Here is a 19741-nt window from a genome sequence, read left to right on the forward strand (position 1 = left end):
ATCTGCTGAACCTTCCGGAGCGTCAGGTGTCACGATTGGAGATGGATCTGCTGAACCTTCCGGAGCGTCGGGTGTCACGATTGGAGATGGATCTACTGAACCTTCCGGAGAACCTGATGTTTCACATTTTTAATTCATTCTGTAGTAACTTTTCTGTGTAGTGATTTGGTGTTGTATGTCTTTCGGTTTTCGCACTTTTTTGTGGCCATTATAATTTAGTTTTCTTTCGACTTATGATTGTCGACTGTTCCCTTAGTATATAATTATTGTCTGATCAATTGGCATTTACTGCTTACCCGCAAAGTTCGCTGCATTTACTAAGTAGGAGTTGGAGCAAAGACATTGCTTCCTGTGGAATTTAAAAAATCAAAGAGCTGATAGCTCTGAGGTGGAAGAAGGTAAATAAAAGGTAACTTGAATTACCATAAAAGCAGCCCCACTTACCCAGCCTGCTTTGTTCCATTATCATTATGACATATTTTTTTTCTTCAAACAATCATGTGTCATAAGTACATGGATTTTCCATCCGTACAATCATTTTCTATGTTCAGTGGACTGTGAAAATTAGGTAAAATCTTTAATTTGGCAGCAAAATTAGAGAGATCATATCATAAGGAACACATGTGTACTAAAGTTTCAAGTTGATTGGATTTCAACTTCATCAAAAACTACCTCGGCAATAAAATTTAACCGGAAGCAGGACAGACGGACAGACCAGAAAACATAGTGCCCATAAATGGGGCATAAAAATAGTAAGACGTGTTACATACCTGCCAACTTTTGAAAGTTCCCATGGGAGTTTTTAGTGCGCGACAACAATTTTAAAGGTTACAATTTTTAGCTACTATGTGCACGATCTGGATTGTCTAGAAAAAGTGTCAAATTTGTATGATGAACTTGCATGCCATTTTCTTAAGTCTGTTTGCATGATTCTAGTTATTAAATCGGTAGAAAAGATGAACATGTAGCTAGCAGATCAGGGTTTATTTTCTTGTGTAAGAATATTAGATGCTTGTTGAAATTTCCAATTTTGAATTATGCACAAAGATAGACCTTAAACAAGGTTGGGAACAACACTCCAAATGAGGGGTAACCCTCATTGGAAGTACATTACAACCCACTGTAAAAAAATGAGCACCTTTATATTCATATTATTTGGTGAAACTTTTCCCCAAGAACTATGCATCTATCAAGTATTAAATGGTCAAAACTTAAGAGAATTTTGTGATGTTTCTAAACTTATATCTTCTTTATTAATTTGAACCCTCATTTAGAACCTGTTTGTTTGTCTCCGTGAAAAAAGAATAATACATTGTCCTTTAAATGATTTAATTGAATACAAAAATAAAATATGTTACAACTAGAGGCTCTAAAGAGCCTGTGTCGCTCACCTTGGTCTATGTGAATATTAAACAATGGACACAGATGGATTCATGACAAAATTGTGTTTTGGTGATGGTGATGTGTTTGTAGATCTTACTTTACTAAACATTCTTGCTGCTTACAATTATCTCTATCTATAATAGTACTTTCTGTGGAAAATGTTATTGAAAATCTTCAAATTTTAAGAAAATTGTTAAAAATTGACTATGAAGGGCAATAACTCCTTAGGGGGTCAATTGACTATTTTGGTCATACTGACTTATTTTTAGTTCTTACTTTGCTGTACATTATTGCTGTTTACAGTTTATCTCTATCTATAATAATATTCAAGATAATAACAAAAAAACAGCAAAATTTCCTCAAAATTACCAATTCAGGGGCAGCAACCTTACAACCGATTATCCGATTCATCTGAAAATTCCAGGGCAGATAGATCGTGACCTGTTCAACAATTTTACTTCCTGTCAGATTTGCTCTTAATGCTTTGGTTTTTGAGTTATAAGCCAAAAACTGCATTTTACACCCATGTTCTATTTTTAGCCATGGCGGCCATCTTGGTTTGTTGGCCGAGTTACCGGACACATTTTTTAACTAGATACCCCAATGATGATTATGGATAAGTTTGGTTAAATTTGGCCCAGTAGTTTCAGAGGAGAAGATTTTTCTAAAAGATTACGAAGATTTACGAAAAATAATTAAAAATTGACTATAAAGTGCAATAACTCCTAAAGTGGTCAACTGACCATTTTGATCATGTTGACTTATTTGTAGATCTTACTTTGCTGAACATTATTGCTGTTTACAGTTTATCTCTATCTATAATAATATTCAAGATAATAACCAAAAACAGCAAAATTTCCTTAAAATTACCATTTCAGGGGCAGCAACCCAACAACAGAATGTCCGATTCATTTGAAAATTTCAGGGCAGATAGATCTTGACCTGATCAACAATTTTACCCATGTCAGATTTGCTCTAAATGCTTTGGTTTTTGAGTTATAAGCCAAAAACTGCATTTTACCCCTACGTTCTATTTTTAGCCATGGCGGCCATCTTGGTTGGTTGGCCGGGTCACCGGACACATTTTTTAAACTAGATACCCCAATGATGATTATGGCCAAGTTTGGTTAAATTTGGCCCAGTAGTTTCAGAGGAGAAGATTTTTCTAAAAGATTACTAAGATTTACGAAAAATGGTTAAAAATTGACTATAAAGGGCAATAACTCCTTAAGTGGTCAACTGACCATTTTGGTCATGTTGACTTATTTGTTGATCTTACTTTGCTGAACATTATTGCTGTTTACAGTTTATCTCTATCTATAATAATATTCAAGATAATAACCAAAAACAGCAAAATTTCCTTAAAATTACCATTTCAGGGGCAGCAGCCCAACAACGAAATGTCCGATTCATCTGAAAATTTCAGGGCAGATAGATCTTGACCTGATGAACAATATTACCCCCATGTCAGATTTGCTCTAAATGCTTTGGTTTTTGAGTTATAAGCCAAAAACTGCATTTTACCCCTATGTTCTATTTTTAGCCATAGCGGCCATCTTGGTTGGTTGGCCGGGTCACCGGACACATTTTTTAAACTAGATACCCCAATGATGATTGTGGCCAAGTTTGGTTAAAATTGGCCCAGTAGTTTCAGAGGAGAAGATTTTTGTAAAAGTTAACGCAGGACGACGACGACGACGGACGACGGACGACGACGGACGCCGGACGCCAAGTGATGAGAAAAGCTCACTTGGCCTTTCGGCCAGGTGAGCTAACAAGTATTAAAATTAGTGTAAATAATACTATTTATCATCTTTATGGTAGTACTGCATCATTGAATTTTGTCAATCAGCCATGCTTTTATCCTTCAGCTGTGTAAGAACCTGCTTGCAGATGAAAATTCACATGCCATGTTCACTGGCGATTTTACAACTAGATGAAAACAACACAAGTTCAAAATCTAGCATGTGAGAATAATCTTCAGAGAAAACGTTTTTGATTGGCTTATTAATTGATCATGAGAAACACAGAATTTGATTGGCTGAACACGATTGTCTAATATTGATATTTTTTAATAAATGCAACGAATTTATAAAACGTCCTTGATAAGAGTAAAGAGAATGACCACAGGGCTATACGGGCGAAAGAACTCAGGACGAACAGACCACGGGCGAACATGTAAAAAGGGCGAGTTGTCCCGATACCCAATTCACGGTCCCACTAAAAAGCGCCCGAGAGCGCCCGGGAGCGCCCGAGAGCGCCCGGGGAAAAGAAATAGCGCCCGGGGATGGAAAATTAGCGCCCGGGAGAATAAAATAATAAAATTTTATAACAATAAATATTTTCCTTAAAAATAATTAATCATTGCTTGTTTTGTCCTTAATATAAATGAGGATATGTACGATGCTACATCTAAAGTGTTGTTGCACTTTTACATTTTAGATTTCAAAATTGTATATACATAAGTAAATAAATATAAATAAAAGAGTATATAGAAGAATCATAAACAAGATTGTCCTCGATCAAAAAGTATATTTTGTTATTTAAAAATAATCAGTGCATGAGGTCTAATATTTTCGCAACTGTATGATGAACACTTTTTTATGCAGATGCTGATATAGATTTATTATTTCTTTTTATAAAACTAAAACTGTTTAATAGCTATGCTTATCGGCAGGGTTTGAATGCTTAGTTTTGAATTTAAACCACACTCCTGCGTTTTACCCCCTTGTTTTAACTACGGTAGATGTATATTACTGCTTTATTTGCTGATTTATTATGTGTAACTCTTTTAATTTTGATTAAATTAATATTTATCTGCGAAATTTAAGTTGGTTTTTTACATTTTTTATTTTGATATCGTTTTTGAAAAATAGGTCTTTTGATTTCTTACATCTTATAAATCTTCCGCATAAATTGTGATCCATTATTATCTGTCAAGTAGAATTCACATATTATTGTTTAAATTGAAACATTCATACTTGTTTTTGTGCTTTATTACAAATGTCTATTATCTGAATTTGCAAATTATTTGTCTAAAATTGAAAAAAAAAAAAATCAATGTGGATAACTTATTTCATCGACACAAAGTTGTCTCATGCCAATAAAATGTCTATATATTTCCCCCGGGCGCTATTTTTTCTTCCCCGGGCGCTTTTTCTTCACCCGGGCGCTCCCGGGCGCATTTTAGTAGGACCCCCAATTCACGCATGCGTACTACAAATATCTACAGTAAAGACATCAGGTTACAAGTAAACAAATACGTTCATGTAGATGAGATGAAATCTAATAATTTACATATATAAAAGGGTACATATTTACGATAGTGATTGTCTTTGACTATAACAAAATGGAACATAAAACTTACGGCCTAATTTTTTAGCATTTTGTTATAGTCAGTCAGTTTTTGTGGATGGATTTTTCCTTAGTTTACTAATTTATAGAAATCTAAATGATTCAGATGCTTAAATATGTATAAAAAAAAATCGTTTTTTACAAAAGTTTTATGTTCCATTTTTTTGGTTTTCACAAATATTGAAGCAGCCTGTTCGATGGAGTGTTACCATTTTTTAGCATTTTGTTAGTCAGTCAGTTTTTGTGGGTGGATTTTTCCTTAGTTTACTAATTTATAGAAATCTAAATGATTCAGATGCTTAAATATGTTAAAATCGGTGTCAGGAATCGAAAGTTGTTATGAAATTGTAATACACAGAAATGAATGCGGCATACGGAGAATTAATGATTTTTAAGTCGGCACCATTGGCCTTCAGAAGACTTGAAGTCTTCTTCCACCAAAAATTGTGAACTAGTACTTTAAAGAGGCTCGGCGTGTCGAACAAGATGATTGATATATGGTTTGTATTCGTATGTGACGGGATTGCTTCCCTTAGAAAATGTGGTAGATACTTAGTCAGCCGTAAGCGGTTGAGCTAAGGTAGTACTTCTTTATCTCAGTCGGTTAACGCGCCGCTGCCTTGTAACACAGAGGCCACGGGTTCGAGTCCCGGTAGAGACAAAGATGATTTTGTAAGATGAATCATGCTCTTCGGCTTTTGGCGCCCAACTGAAAACTCATATTGGTTAGAGGGTAATTCTAGCTAGGGTATGTTTGTGTGAGAGTTATAATGGTATGATGACTCTTGAGGTAGGGGAAGTGTGACGGGATTGCTTCCCTTAGAAAATGTGGGCCGTTAAGCGGTTGAGCCAAGGAAGTACTACTTTAACTCAGTCGGTTAACGCGCTGCCTTGTAACACAGAGGCCACGGGTTCGAGTCCCGGTGGAGACCAGCAGTTTTGTAATAAAATTCATGCTCTCCGGTCACACGTATAAATCAGCATGTTCCCGACCTGACCTGAATATGCCTGTAATGTCCCAATAGCCATATATCATCATTATCATCCATTTTATGTATTAAAAAAAAATCGCGTTTTTTACAAAAGTTTTATGTTCTATTTTTTTGGTTTTCACAAATATTGAAGCAGCCTGTTCCCATTTTTTAGCATTTTGTTATAGTCGGTTAAATTTTTGTGGATGGATTTTTCCTTAGTTTACTAATTTATAGAAATCAATTCATATCGCTAGACATAAATAGCATCCAAACATGAAATTCTATAGTCATTACCACTCATATAGTCTTTTAGATTAAAATCATAAGTATTGTAATGCGACAATTATATCGGGACAATTTAGATTTAATACTGATTTCATCTTGCCCATAATCCGGACGGCCTGAAACAGAAAAAATAATTTTATATATGTTGTTGATAATTTATTTAACAAATATAACAATGATATACAAATAAAAAATATGTTCCTATAATTATCTAAATAAAAGAAGTTTAATAAAAATCTGTGCAAATGACATCAAATAATAGGCCCAACTCGCACCAGTGGTAGAAACCTTTCATTGAACTTTTGTGTCTGTATCTGGGGTGCACCACCATCAAATGCTAAAAATACAAAATACTTTCAGGGTTATGAAAAAATTCCATCTTTAAACAATTTGTACTTATTCAAGCATGCAACTGTAAACTTCGATGGTTAAAAACGACACATGAAAAACACCAAAATTACTAGAACCGAAACTATTTTTTTTCTCAAGAAATTCTAATTCCATAATTTTTATTGAATAAATAACCAATCCACACAAACGATGAATGGTTGGTGCGTAAACTCGCACCAGTGATAAATCTATAATAAAAGGAAACCTTGAGGTAAATATTATTTTTCTTTAAATTGCGGTTATAGAAAACATGTATTCAGTAAAATAAATTCGAATTAAGAAATTCATCTTTCTCATGCAATGCTTTGATTCCGTGTAAGTGTTTACTTTTGGTCCTTTTTAGTTGCATCAGCTTTTCAAAATTTATATGATGGGGTGTTATTGTTCTGTTTATCAACGATATACCATAAACAATTTGTATTTCGTAGGAAGAAACTTGGAGTATTAAATGACTTATGATTTTTTTTATGATTAATAAACATAGGGTACTGATTTTGTGTGAATGGCACGTTTCTTTTTAACTTACGATTATCATTTAGATATTTCTAAGGGTCTGGAAATTGATAAGTCAATTTGTTAAAATTTGTTTCAATATGAACACTTATAAATACGCTATGTCCCAGCGCTTTGTTTAAGGAGTTGTTTGTTGGTGGCTTAAATGACAAGTTTTAAGCCACTATTTTTGATAATTCTTATTGTCCTGTTATGTAGATTCACTGTTCGTGAATATGGTTCCTATCACTTCAAGTACTATTGCTTTATCACTTACCACCTGGTACAAAATTTCCCCTTGGCTGTGGAATATATTTCCTTCTAGTAAATTCTTGACCACATAGCGTGGAGATGCTGACTTTGTCACATTGTGTTTGTGGTCTTTCGGGTGGTAGATCTGGCTGTGGACTTTCTGGATAAAATATTCCCATGGCTACAAAATTATGAAGTATTAAAGAAACGTGGTAAAATACAAAACACAGATTAATAAACCGATACTGGGTAAGTAGTTCTGTTTTGCATTAAAAATTTAATATTGAATACATTTACGTGTCGTGTATTAACTTTGGTAATAGGAATCGGATGACCTGCTTCAAACTAAAGACTGACCGAAGATCTAATCATTGAATTGATATTTATTAATATAAAAACGGGAAAATATACCAAGGAGGTTTCACTTCAACTCGCACGGTATTACTTTTGCTTTGTTTCTGTGAAAAGAAAGACAAGATACCAGGGCAATCAAACTAAAAATATCGAATCAGGACGAATAACATCATGCCCAAAGGAATAAATGGAAGTCCAAAAACAACAACACTGAAAAAGAAGAATGGACAAAAGGAACACCACCAAAACCTGAAGTGAATAGAATTCACTTTAAAAAAAAAAAACTATTCAGGCAATCAAAAATCAAAAGTTGAAGAAGACAAAAAACACAATGGCCAAAACATTTTATAACAGTTCATAAACACTGAGCAGATATTTTAAAAATAAAGCCTAACAGTTCCAACTTCACTAGGGCCACCGTATTCCTCAATATATGTAAAAATATAAATTCATTGACAAGTAGAATTCGTGGATGTCATAAAAGAGAGGTGCAAGATACCAAAGAGACATCCGAACTCGCATGTGGTAACAAACTGACATGGCAAAACAAAAAACGGGGAAAAGACTAGCAACAGTACAAAAAACAATACACAGAAAACTAAACACTGAGCAACATAATCCCCACCAAAAACCGAGATGAAAAAAGAGGAGATTATGAGTACATCAAGTGGAAAATATCCCTTGATATCGGTACAGAGGGAGACATGACTGACACAGGCAGCTTCTCCAGGTCACATGCTATCATATATATAACTATTTTACTTACGCTGATGTGGAGCTGGTATCTTTTTCTTCCTTAGCAAATACCTGTGAGGATTCGGCGCTGATGGTATTCTGGTCTACGAATATAATATAATATAAAGTTCAATAACAAGAAATTATAACATCATCAATCAAAACATGTGGACATTTATGCAACTGCTAAAATATTTGTTTTGGAGTTCAGCAAAGTAGAAAATATGCCCAGGGCCGTAACTAGCCTCTTTTAATAGGGAGGCAAAATATATTCGCCGAGGCGTCTGTAAGATAAAGCAAAAACCGTAATTCTCATTATTATTAATACCGTATCTGTCTGTCTGTTCTTGTCTTGTATTGTGATTAGACTTTTATGACTAGATTTAAATATAGTGACATGGCAGTAGTATACCGTACTAGTACTGCTAAAGTCCACACTAGGGACCATCTTCACTTTGTTTTACGATCTTATACGGTATTAATGATTTTTTAAAAGTATTGTTGAAGACCGGCCATCCGGCAACTATCAAGATGAAGAGCAGGAACACAAACTTTGACCATTGATCATTTGTATATTTTCTATGCATTGACTTTGTGTGCGATCATTTCCCCATACTTCTTTATTGTCTGTTAAAAGGTCTCAACACGACTTAATGCAAGTTTAACCTTTCAATGTAAAAGGTCATATTTGGCAATACCTTGTTTTTTTCTTCAAATTATTTGATACCGGGAATATGTGACCTTACTTTAATTCAAACCATGTCAGCTATCTAGTTTTATTTACAATAAAACAAACTGTTTTGTATTCTTTGATATCAATTTCAATTATCCATGCAGAAAGGATAATTTTTTTTGTGTCCACTTAGTAGCATCGCATGTTCTTAAAATATATTTCTCGCACAATTCTGGACATCGGTGGACATGCAACATTGCAAAACCACGTTTACATATGAAAATCAACGCTCAGACTATAGTCATAAAGTAGGACAATAAATGAACAAAAGACAAACTGGGAACACAGAAGTACGAACAATAGACCATCAACTCTGAAAACTAAAAGGAAAATAGAAACATGGATAACGAAAAACATCCAGGGGATACACCAGAGAGTGAAGAGAACTTGCTTCTTGCAAGACACTTTCCGTGAAAACAATTTGATATGAAAACAACCTTTTGTTTCATTTATTTTATTTTTTTTTATTTTTTTACATGAGGCATTTGCCTCATTTGCCTCAATGTAGTTACGGCCCTGAATTGCCACACCAGATGATTTAAGTTTTCTTATAGTGACTTTCCAATTTTATGATGTAAAATAGCCTGCAATGGTCTATATAGCGTTGACGTATCTCTGAGAATGCAACTAACAAGATATCGCTGCTTTTATTCGTTGTGCAAACTTTACAATTCTCTCAAACATACTTTTATCGGTTCTCTCGTAAGAAGGAAGATCGCCACTCACAGTTTTTATTGAAAATTACTCGTGAATAACAAATAAAAACAAATAAAAAATAAAAAAAATGATTAAAAACATAAAATTTACAATAATGATAAAAATGCGGTTCCGACAAAAAAATTAGTTCATCCGATTGATTGGGGTCTTACAACACTTTCCCGCGACGGTCAGTTTTTATTGGCGGGAAAAGTCGGGAGTGTTCGGAGAGAACCAGCGACCTTTGTCAGGAACTGACATGTCAATTAAGATTAGAGTCGAAAGTGGGGTTCGAACGCAATTACAACCTAAGTGGATACAACTGCTGAACTACATAGACCACTACATAGGCAAAATATGCTCAAGTCAAATTTACATGAAATTCACTTGAAATTATCTGAAAAATTTCACATGACATTCATCTCAAACGAGCTTATACATGAAACTCATGTAAAAAAAATCACGTGAATTGAGATTCACGTGATTCTCACTTGAAATATTTCACATGAATTTCACGTGAACTTTTAATAAAAAATTATATTTTTCATGATTTTAATTAAATTTGAAAATTCAGCTGTTGTTTGAATTTCTCCATCTTAAAACTTTATGTGAAGTTCGTGTGAACAAAAATCATGTGAATTTCACGTGAAATTCACATGAGTTTCACATAAGATTAATGTAAACCCACATTAACTGATTTCACGCGAGATTCACGTATACGCTCGTTTTAGGTGACATTCATGTGAATTTCACGTGCATGAGATTCACATGAATTGAAATTCACGTGAAAGTGATGTGAATTAAATTTGTCTGTGTAAGGCCCGTTTTCAGATTTCGAAACAATTCATTTGTTGGAATACATACGGTATCACAGATGGGTAGAAACATTTCTTCTTTCACGTCGTACTTGTCTTCGGGTTGATCAAAGGGAACTAAAATAGAAAGCGACATTTAGAGAGTGAGCGAATACTACACCACACTATCACAAATAACCGAGCGAGAGAGAGAAAGATAGAGAAGAATTAACATTTTTTCCTTCACATCGTACTTGTCTTCAGGTTGATCAAAGGGAACTAAAATAGAAAGCGACATTTAACTTGAAAGGTGAACGAGCAAAAACTACAGTTTAACAAAGAAGAGGAGGAGGAATGAACATTTCATCAGTATATTCAAGAATTCTAAAAGTTTCCCAAAAAAAAAAAATCCTTTATCTATTAAAAGGAATTCCTGAAAATCAATTTGTTTAGTAGGTTTAGCTTGAAAAGGACAAAAGCACAGACGAAAACTTTCGTTGAAGTGTTTTACAAAATAAATTAATTTAACAAAATCAATTACTTTGAACGCAATTTAAACAATGTAACCATTGAATGCAATGTGTACAGCGATAAAATATTTGCTCAAATTGATATGAACATAGCGACATAATTCTAGTGTTTGCATGACACGAAAAATTAATTTAAGATATTGATACAAAAAGACACAAGACTTTGTTATTTCAATCAATAGAAAAAATATATTAACACCTAAAATCACTTAACGCCTGCAATAATATTAAAATATGGCAGATATCACTTTCCAATAAACTGATAATTTGTAAAATTATGTCATAAAATTAATAAAATAATAAAAACCAGCGACTTTACTGACATGTATACGTGACTCAACTTTCTCCTATACTATAGTTTGAATAGATATATTGTAACGTCCTAACAAGGTACTACAGAAGAAGATAATATGCTGTGACACATATAGGTATGATCTACCTGGACTTCTTATAAACCTAAGTAATGATAAACATGTATCTATTTGCTGCTATCTGCTCTTTGTCGGGTTGCTGGTAGTCTCTTTGACAAATTCCCCATTTTCATTCTCAATTTCAAGAACAGCTACCCAACTAAAGCCAATACAAATATTGCCGACAAGCTTAGAGGGCAACAGTCTGATCTAGCTAAATCAATGCCGACAAGCTTAGAGGGCAACAGTCTGATCTAGCTAAATCAATGCCGACAAGCTTAGAGGGCAACAGTCTGATCTAGCTAAATCAATGCCGACAAGCTTAGAGGGCAACAGTCTGATCTAGCTAAATCAATGCCAATCCAAAATCTTTTGAGAATATTCAACTGACTCTGTTTCTTAAGCAATCAACAGAAAACGTAAAATTAATCCAATGAATTCTGTAGTCGAGGAAGAGCATAGCCAATCAATTTGAAATCGCTCATAGAGTAAGTTTGTTTTTTCTTTAGCAGGAAAATGACATTTCGGAGAATTTAACCTTGTAGTTTGTGGATTAACTTCAATTCAAAATACCTTACCGATTCCTTGTGCTAAAACATGCTTATCTTGATTTTTGATCAAGACTCTGACATCTGGAGTTCGTTGTTCAAAAGATGAATTATAAATAGTTTTATTTTGTGTCTTCTTTTCCATTTCATTTGGATAGTTACTCCATGTATTAACACTGCACACAGGCTGAAAACATCAAACATAATTGTTAATTAGGTACAAGTTTAAGCAACAACGTGGTTCATTCCATAGTTTAACATGGACTATATGGTAATTTCCACACAAGACCGAAGGTGCTGAGATCAACAGATACACCAAAAAGTTCCTGGTAATAGCCTTATATAAGATAAGATAAGATAAATTTCATTTCCAATAGAGGACCCATTGTAGGCATAATCAGTACATTAATATATATAACACTCGTTAAGTTTTTAATTCACTCAATTTAATATCGAGAAAGAAAAAAAGAAAAAACTTACTTAAAGTAGGAATCGTCTATTTTGCTAATTCACATACAATAATCAATTTCACATATAAATAACAATTTTTATATTAAGTCACTTCATTATGATATGTATAGTAATCAGAGCTAGTCCCGTCGCACTTTAATATATTTAACCTCATTGCCTGCATTTGGAATTGGGTCACATTAGAGGTCATATGCTACAATGGTCTTGAATTCTATCTTAATTTAAATGTTACATAGTACCACTTTCTTCTAAATTAAGACCCCAAACCTAACAATTCATCCGAAAAAATGAAACCTACATGATAAAATGCAGTTTATCATTTAACTCAGATAGCTGCCCAAGTTCCCCTGTATTTCACGGTCCCCCGACAGAATTGGACTGATATACGATAAACTACCACTTTTATCTGAAGGTGTTCAATCAGAACTTTTCAATAGTCAAAACTTAATGTAAAGAATTACTCGCTCTTTACTAATTTAATTTTCATATCAAATTTCTTCTGACGTAATTCATAATCAATCTCCGGTCTGTCAATTAGTATTATGTGTTGTAAAGGAATGTCCTTCAGAAATTAATGCATGATAAAAGTAAGAAACTAGCATATCTATATTTCTATATTGTGTATAAAGATCCGACAATGAATGTGACAAACCAGTACGTGTCAAATAATATTGAAGTAGAGACGAATATAACAGTATATTCAAAAACTTTGCCTGGAATAATAATTGGGATTACCAGAGAATGGACACAAATGCGATATTGATCTGCATACACATAATGCTATCAAAATAATGTCTGTTATGAGAGTTTTTATTTTGCGAAACATATCCCCTCTCAGTTTCTGCAATAATAAAATCATAACAAAAAATTCGGACATATATATGGAAAAACGTCCATGCACAAAATTACCATCATCAATGATAGCAAAAATTACATCATTCCTATGATTTTGCATTTGACAATATACTTTAAAAGTGAGTCCACGGCGATGCAGTACTCAGTCACGTATAGAGATCTGAATATTTACACATTATTTTAATACATGTACATATAGAGCATAAAGGTACATTCTGATGAGGAATGGATGGACCCAGCAGCTATTTTTTTCAACCAATTTTAGCGTCTATACGTCATATGGTCTACGATGGAGAGTTGTCTCATTGGTAATCACACCACATCTTCTGATTTTATGTGTACTAGACAGACACACTAAGACAGAATTTTAACATAGACTTGCAAAAGTCTACATTAAGAAATGTCAACACGGACGTATTCTTTTTTCAGAATAGCAATTGACATGTGCTTCACGAAGAAGTATAACTATAATGCCAACTTCAAAGAACGTGTTGGACCTGAAAGAAGACCATCAATTTGTAATGTGTTATGATCCAAGATGAAGTTCAGACAAACGATTTTCTGTGATAGAGCCAAGTGGTCGTGTTTTACATATCTTCATAACTCCAGATATGTGATTGATAGGTTTTTGAACGTCAAGTTCATCGACTGCTGTATGGATTATATAGGCCTACCCTCTGCAATAAAACTTCCACCAGTAAGGGTATCGAACAATGCATCATATTCGCTAGCCAAGAGTTGCGATCCAGTCCCCTCTTCTTTACTGTAATCACAAATGTTGGCTTGATCTGACAAGGGTGGAGAGGACCAGATCGTTACCCTTGTCCAATGAAGATGACAATATATATGTGGTGATATAAATTGTTATAGAAGGAAACATAGCACTTGTTAAATATAAAAATCTTAATAGATTGTATGAGCATTTTGTACTATTTACTTTGTTAAATTTGATTTTCTAACATTTGATAAGGACAATAAACTTTATTTGTACTGTGATTTTTGTGTTTATATAACATATGATAACCACACTAAACTACATTGGTACTCTGATTTTGTGTTTATCTAAGTTGGACTGATTGATCTTTGAGAGATTGTTCAAAATTCAATTGTACAATTCCATTAAAAGGCCACGTATTGAGTAAAACAAACATTATTTTCTGGATTAAACTTCTTCAAAGGGTGATATCCACTTTAATAAGGCATTTCAGAAATCATAATCTTGACAAACTTATATTAAAAGTTATTAATGTGTTATTAAAGTGAGTCTCCTTTCAAAACAGCAACAATGCACTAGCAATTTTACTTTCATTATACTGTACTTAAGTATATATACAACGTATAAGAAAAAAAGGAAATGCAAAATGTCTGTCTAAATCATTATCTTATTTGTAAAGTTTTTGTATTGGTGCCGCCATAATGTTTGCTAGTGGAACAATTTAGAATTGACGAGGTATTCATAAAGTTTCGAATGGTATAATATTCTTACTTATTGTCAGTAGACATATGTTTCTGACAAACTTTTAGGTGAAAAATTTATCAAAACCATTTAACCATCAATGGTATATAATATAATGATACTGAATTGAAATAAAGTTTATAACACATTGTTTGGTTGAACGTCGAACTATTTTCCGCAAAATTCAGTATCACTAAGCAACTTTAATTAATTTCGATGTTTAATTCTAATTGACTAAGATTGTCAGTTTTCCTTCCAAAGATCGGTGGTTCTCTCCGTGTTTTCCGCCAATAAAAAATGACCGTCAAGAGAAAGAACAAACTATAGTGCTTTCAGTAAATCAATTATTGTTATTGTTTGTTTTCTTTATGCCCCTGCTGACAATTTCATAGTGAGAAGTAAAATAAAACGCGTTCTCCTATTGATGCCTGTACTAATCCAGGAATATGACAATTGTCGTCCATTCGTTTGAAGTGTTTTGTCATTTGATTTTACCATGTGAGTAGGGACTTTCCGATTGAATTTTCCTCGGAGTTCAGTATTTTTGTGATTTTACTTCTTTCTCCTATTGATGATAATGTTTCGGTCTAATTGACTTTATATAGCATTATAATATTTCTGTAAGAAGGCTGAACTATTTGTCACTGGTCTTTTAGGGAGAATCTCTTGTATATTCCAACGTGTTTTACAATAAGCCGGGCAAATTAAAACTTTTTTTTTTTTATCAAATCATACATGCAAGTCTAAACTGTACGTTCGTTTATTGACGTATGCATATGCGCAAATGTCTTTGATTCGTTTTTTTGAAACGGTACCAAGTAAATAATGTTGTCAACTTGAACACTGAAGGATCTCTCACCTTATTGTTAATTCTTTTGATGTGAAATATCTGTTTGGAATGTGGATTATGATATCTGTCATCTAAAGTGGTTACAAGGAACGGCGGACTGTCTCGAGGGGTACGGGAGAAGTCCAGTACTTTGTATCGAACCTGGTTTTCTGTTTGCCACTTCGAACTTGGATATCTGTTCCTGAAACCATACAATATACATATATAAAGATATATATAATTAGTCAATTTAGAACCTTTCAATGTTCTTTTTATAATAAAACTTCGGTTACGGTCTTATCATGTAAAAAAAATGTGTATCGAAATCAGAAAATATATAAAATTTCATATTCTTTCTGCTTCAATGCTTTTATTTTTAAAATTATTTTATGAAAACAATTAACATGTCAATTTAACATATCAACTAACATAACTATGAACACTCAAACAAATTAGGTTCAAATTCATTCAGTGGTTTCAGACAAAAAGATGGATTTTTATAAAATGTGAACACGGATGCCAAATATTGGTAATTGCTCACCCGGTTAGCCAGAAACGGGTATCAGATTGTGTTTAATAATGCATTTCTTTTATGTTTTGAAAGTTCAATTCGAAACGAAAATAAAACAACAGCACACAAAAAAGTAATACTAAAAAAGATAGTTTTAAAAGGAAAGAGAATACATTTTAGACAAACAAAACAAACAAGAATGAAGATAATGAAAAACCCCAGTTACTAAGTAAAAGAATCTGCACAAATGTCAACTGTACAAAATTATAATTGAGTATTTTTTCATATATGTTCCTTACCAGTCTTGTCCAATGGTATGACTCCTTCTAAAAACTGGAATGGCATGGATCTTATTCCTCCTCGTGGGAGGGTGAACACACGCCATTCTTTAATATTTATTTCCCAACATTTTTAAGTTCCGACTTATCGTCCTGAATGATCACAATATTTTCACTGCGTTCCTTGATACGTGATATCATTTATTGATATGGAGCGAGTCTGGTTGTTACGTGTGGAATTAAAATATAATTTTATCAACTAATTTATTGATTTAACTTATTGAACCGCTGCTTGTAATAAAATGCTGTCGAAATAATACATATTGTGTAGTTTTGTAAGTAAAACCACAATGGGGATTGTATAAATATTGTTGCAACTCAAATTTCAATGCTCGCCTTTGACAAAGGTCACCTTTTGCCACTTTATTTTTGATATTCACTAAATGAAGAAAGGAAGTTTAATTTAAAGAAACTGTCAATTTAAAGACTTCTGTAAAATTATGACCCGAACATAACTCTATTGTCAGATATTATTGATTTTCATGTGTAGGTAAATTGCATTGTATTAGGGAAAGAATTACAAACCGATTTCACGTTGCTGTTATCTCGGTATAGTTTAGGTGAAAAGCTTATTGGAAATAGACTTTTTAGTAATTGTTGAACTATGTTATATAATGTAAAAACGAATCTTGCTTATTTCATCAAAGACTTTACAATATTATATGAACTGTTATCTGGGCCAGGTTGTTTTGAAGTAGCTATTAAAAAAAAAAATATTTCAATAATAATTAATACAAACAATTAAAAAAAACACAACAACAATTTAACAGCCACAACACAATCAAGACAAAAAATGATAAAAACCAAAAAACTTAACGCATTATTTCATTTCTTTTACTACTGATTGTAGCTGAACCCCGATTACCCCCCCCCCCCACAATACTGAAATAATAAAATAATTAATATAGACTATCCTGCAGGATCAGCAATAATTAGTTGTTTAGAAGCGTTTGGAAAAAAAAGTTTGCATTTAAGAATATTAAAAATATGCTTACTTGGCTGTGTGTTCTCCAGTGATGAAAGGCAGTCTGTTCTTTCTGTCTTTTTGTCCTTCCTTGCATACTGCTTCTTTCTTTTTAGCTTGTACTTTCGCAATTAAATCGTTTACCCTGTTTAATAAGAAAATTTGATAAAAACTTATAGAGCATACGCGCAAACAAAATATCACGACTAATTTCAGTAAACTTTATTTTCCGATTCTTTATTAAACTGTTACAACTTTTTTCGTTTTTTCGTTGTTTTTTCGTTGTTTTTTTTATGTCTTTTGGGTTCTTATGTAAATAAGAAAAATCCTACCATTTATGTCTTGCATAAGGGTATACATTTGGCCGCTTTAATTTCACTTGATGGTCGCGTTCTAGCATCTTATCTGGTTCACATTTTCTACATGTTATAGTACGATACTCCACATATTACAAAACAGTATCAAACGTCCTTCTATTACTGTCAATCATTTCTGTAACCAATGACAAACGATCTGTTACGTCACAATGCTTAAGCCATAATACTGAAGACGTTTTTGCGCATCGCATAATACCCAAAGCGTGATAATAAGAATAGTTTATCAATTCTTTTAAAGTATGTTGTCTATATTTAGGATTCCAAGGATTATTGTTTAATTATAACATTGGAAATTTATTTCGTTTTGACGTCCGTCATCCATATGTCGATATTTTCTTGAGAAAATTTCAATGCTTCAAAAGACAGTTCTTTCATATCGAATTTTTCGTTATCAATTGCCAAAGAATGGTATTATTATATACCATTTCAGTGGATTATATTCACATTGTAGTATATTTTATATTAAATATCCGGTGATAAATAAATGAGCTTTATAGAGTTTTGGAATTCGTGTTAGCGTGAGAATTATACAGTAAATTTTGCTGAAGCACAATGATTCTAAAATAGAACAATCTGATTGAAACACAGATGATTTTCACGTGTGTCCATGCTTCGATCACAGGTTGTAAATTTTAGTCGAAAATGACATACCACTCATAGACATCGTTTTAGATGGAAATATTATATATATACTTTTTTTTCTTTTTTTTGTACATAAATACGGCCGTTAATTTTTTCGTTTGAATTGTTTTACATTGTCATTTCGGGGCTTTTTATAGCTGACTTGCGGTATGGACTTTGCTCACTGTTGAAGGCCGTACGGTGACCTATAGTTGTTAATTTGTTTGTCATTTTGGTCTCTTGTGGAGAGTTGTCACGCTCATTTGAAATCATACCACATCTTCTTTTGTTTTCATATATAGCATGTTTAACTTTTTAAGATCATAGATTCAATGGTTCAATATAAACTTCATGTCAGGGTAAGGAATAGTGAGCGTTTGTAAATTGACATTAAAAAATATCAGTTAAAGGTTTTGTACTGTAAATCATTTCTTAAGCAATAAAGAATATTCGTATAATGAGTTATAATTATGGCACCAAACAAAATGTGTTCACTATTGATGGTGCTAAAATGTCCAGTCGATCCGCGATCCTGGTAGGAGGCATATCGGCTCGAAGATCCATCGCATTTCAAAGATTTAGCTAATATACTTTCTTCTGTCTACTTTTCTTTAGAATTGTAGGACATGACTGAGTCTGTAGTTGTACCTCAAGTAAAAGACAAAAGTATTGGACAGTTTCAATGACGGCATTTTTTTTACTATGACAATATTGAAAATACACAAGCACCCGGACGGGCAAGGTGAAGACAATATACCTTCCGTTATAGGGTGTTGTAATTTTCTCTTTCCATAACGATTGACATTTTTCTATGTTTGATGTTTTTTTTTCGTCCTACTTTAAAAAAAAAGAGGCATTAGCTGTCAAGTTCATGTTCACGTGACCGATTTGACTCCACTGAATTCTCATATTTTATTTATAACATACTAAACTGAACTTGATATATCAAATCAAATCAAATATGTTTATTTCCTAATCAAAGGGCCCTTATAGGCATATCAATTACAAACAAATAAATCATAATATACAAAACATAATTACATGTTTAAACATATATTCAAATTACAATAAGTCCGATAAAAATTAAAAAGGCATGGACTCAATAAAATATATCAGAATGTCGTGTGTACTTTGGTCTAGACGTGGTCCAAGGACACAGTTATCACGGCGTCCTCTACGAATATAATTCCTAGTGTGAACAGTGTATAAAGGTGCATTCACACGATACGATTTTCCGTTCGATTTTCCATTCGACTTGACACCGTCGCACAAGTAAATCGTACAGCGTTCTGTTCACACGATACGATTTTCCATTCGATTTTAATCAGATTTGAACAAGTGCTTTTTTATAGTTTTAAACGCACCAACTTCCGAAATTATCTTTATACG

General features: G+C 33.1%; 1 protein-coding gene across 2 annotated transcripts; it reads right to left on the minus strand.

The window, feature by feature from the left end:
* Positions 1 to 6130: 6130 nt before the first annotated feature.
* Positions 6131 to 17856, minus strand: LOC143078911 (uncharacterized). Of its 2 annotated transcripts, XM_076253966.1 has the most exons (8): positions 17687 to 17856; positions 17386 to 17499; positions 15572 to 15743; positions 11961 to 12117; positions 10513 to 10580; positions 8251 to 8323; positions 7156 to 7311; positions 6131 to 6333 (listed from the first exon to the last, which is right to left on the minus strand). In XM_076253966.1, exons 1-8 carry the CDS (start codon positions 17752 to 17754, stop codon positions 6248 to 6250), a joined length of 894 nt encoding a protein of 297 aa, XP_076110081.1. In that variant the 5' UTR covers positions 17755 to 17856; the 3' UTR covers positions 6131 to 6247. The 2 variants fall into 2 exon arrangements, with proteins under 2 accessions (XP_076110081.1, XP_076110082.1); XM_076253967.1 differs by lacking the exons at positions 17386 to 17499; positions 17687 to 17856 and adding an exon at positions 16352 to 16562.
* Between the last annotated feature and the right edge of the window lie 1885 nt (positions 17857 to 19741).

This window comes from Mytilus galloprovincialis, chromosome 6 (genome assembly GCF_965363235.1).
Source record: "Mytilus galloprovincialis chromosome 6, xbMytGall1.hap1.1, whole genome shotgun sequence".
NCBI lineage: Eukaryota > Metazoa > Mollusca > Bivalvia > Mytilida > Mytilidae > Mytilus > Mytilus galloprovincialis.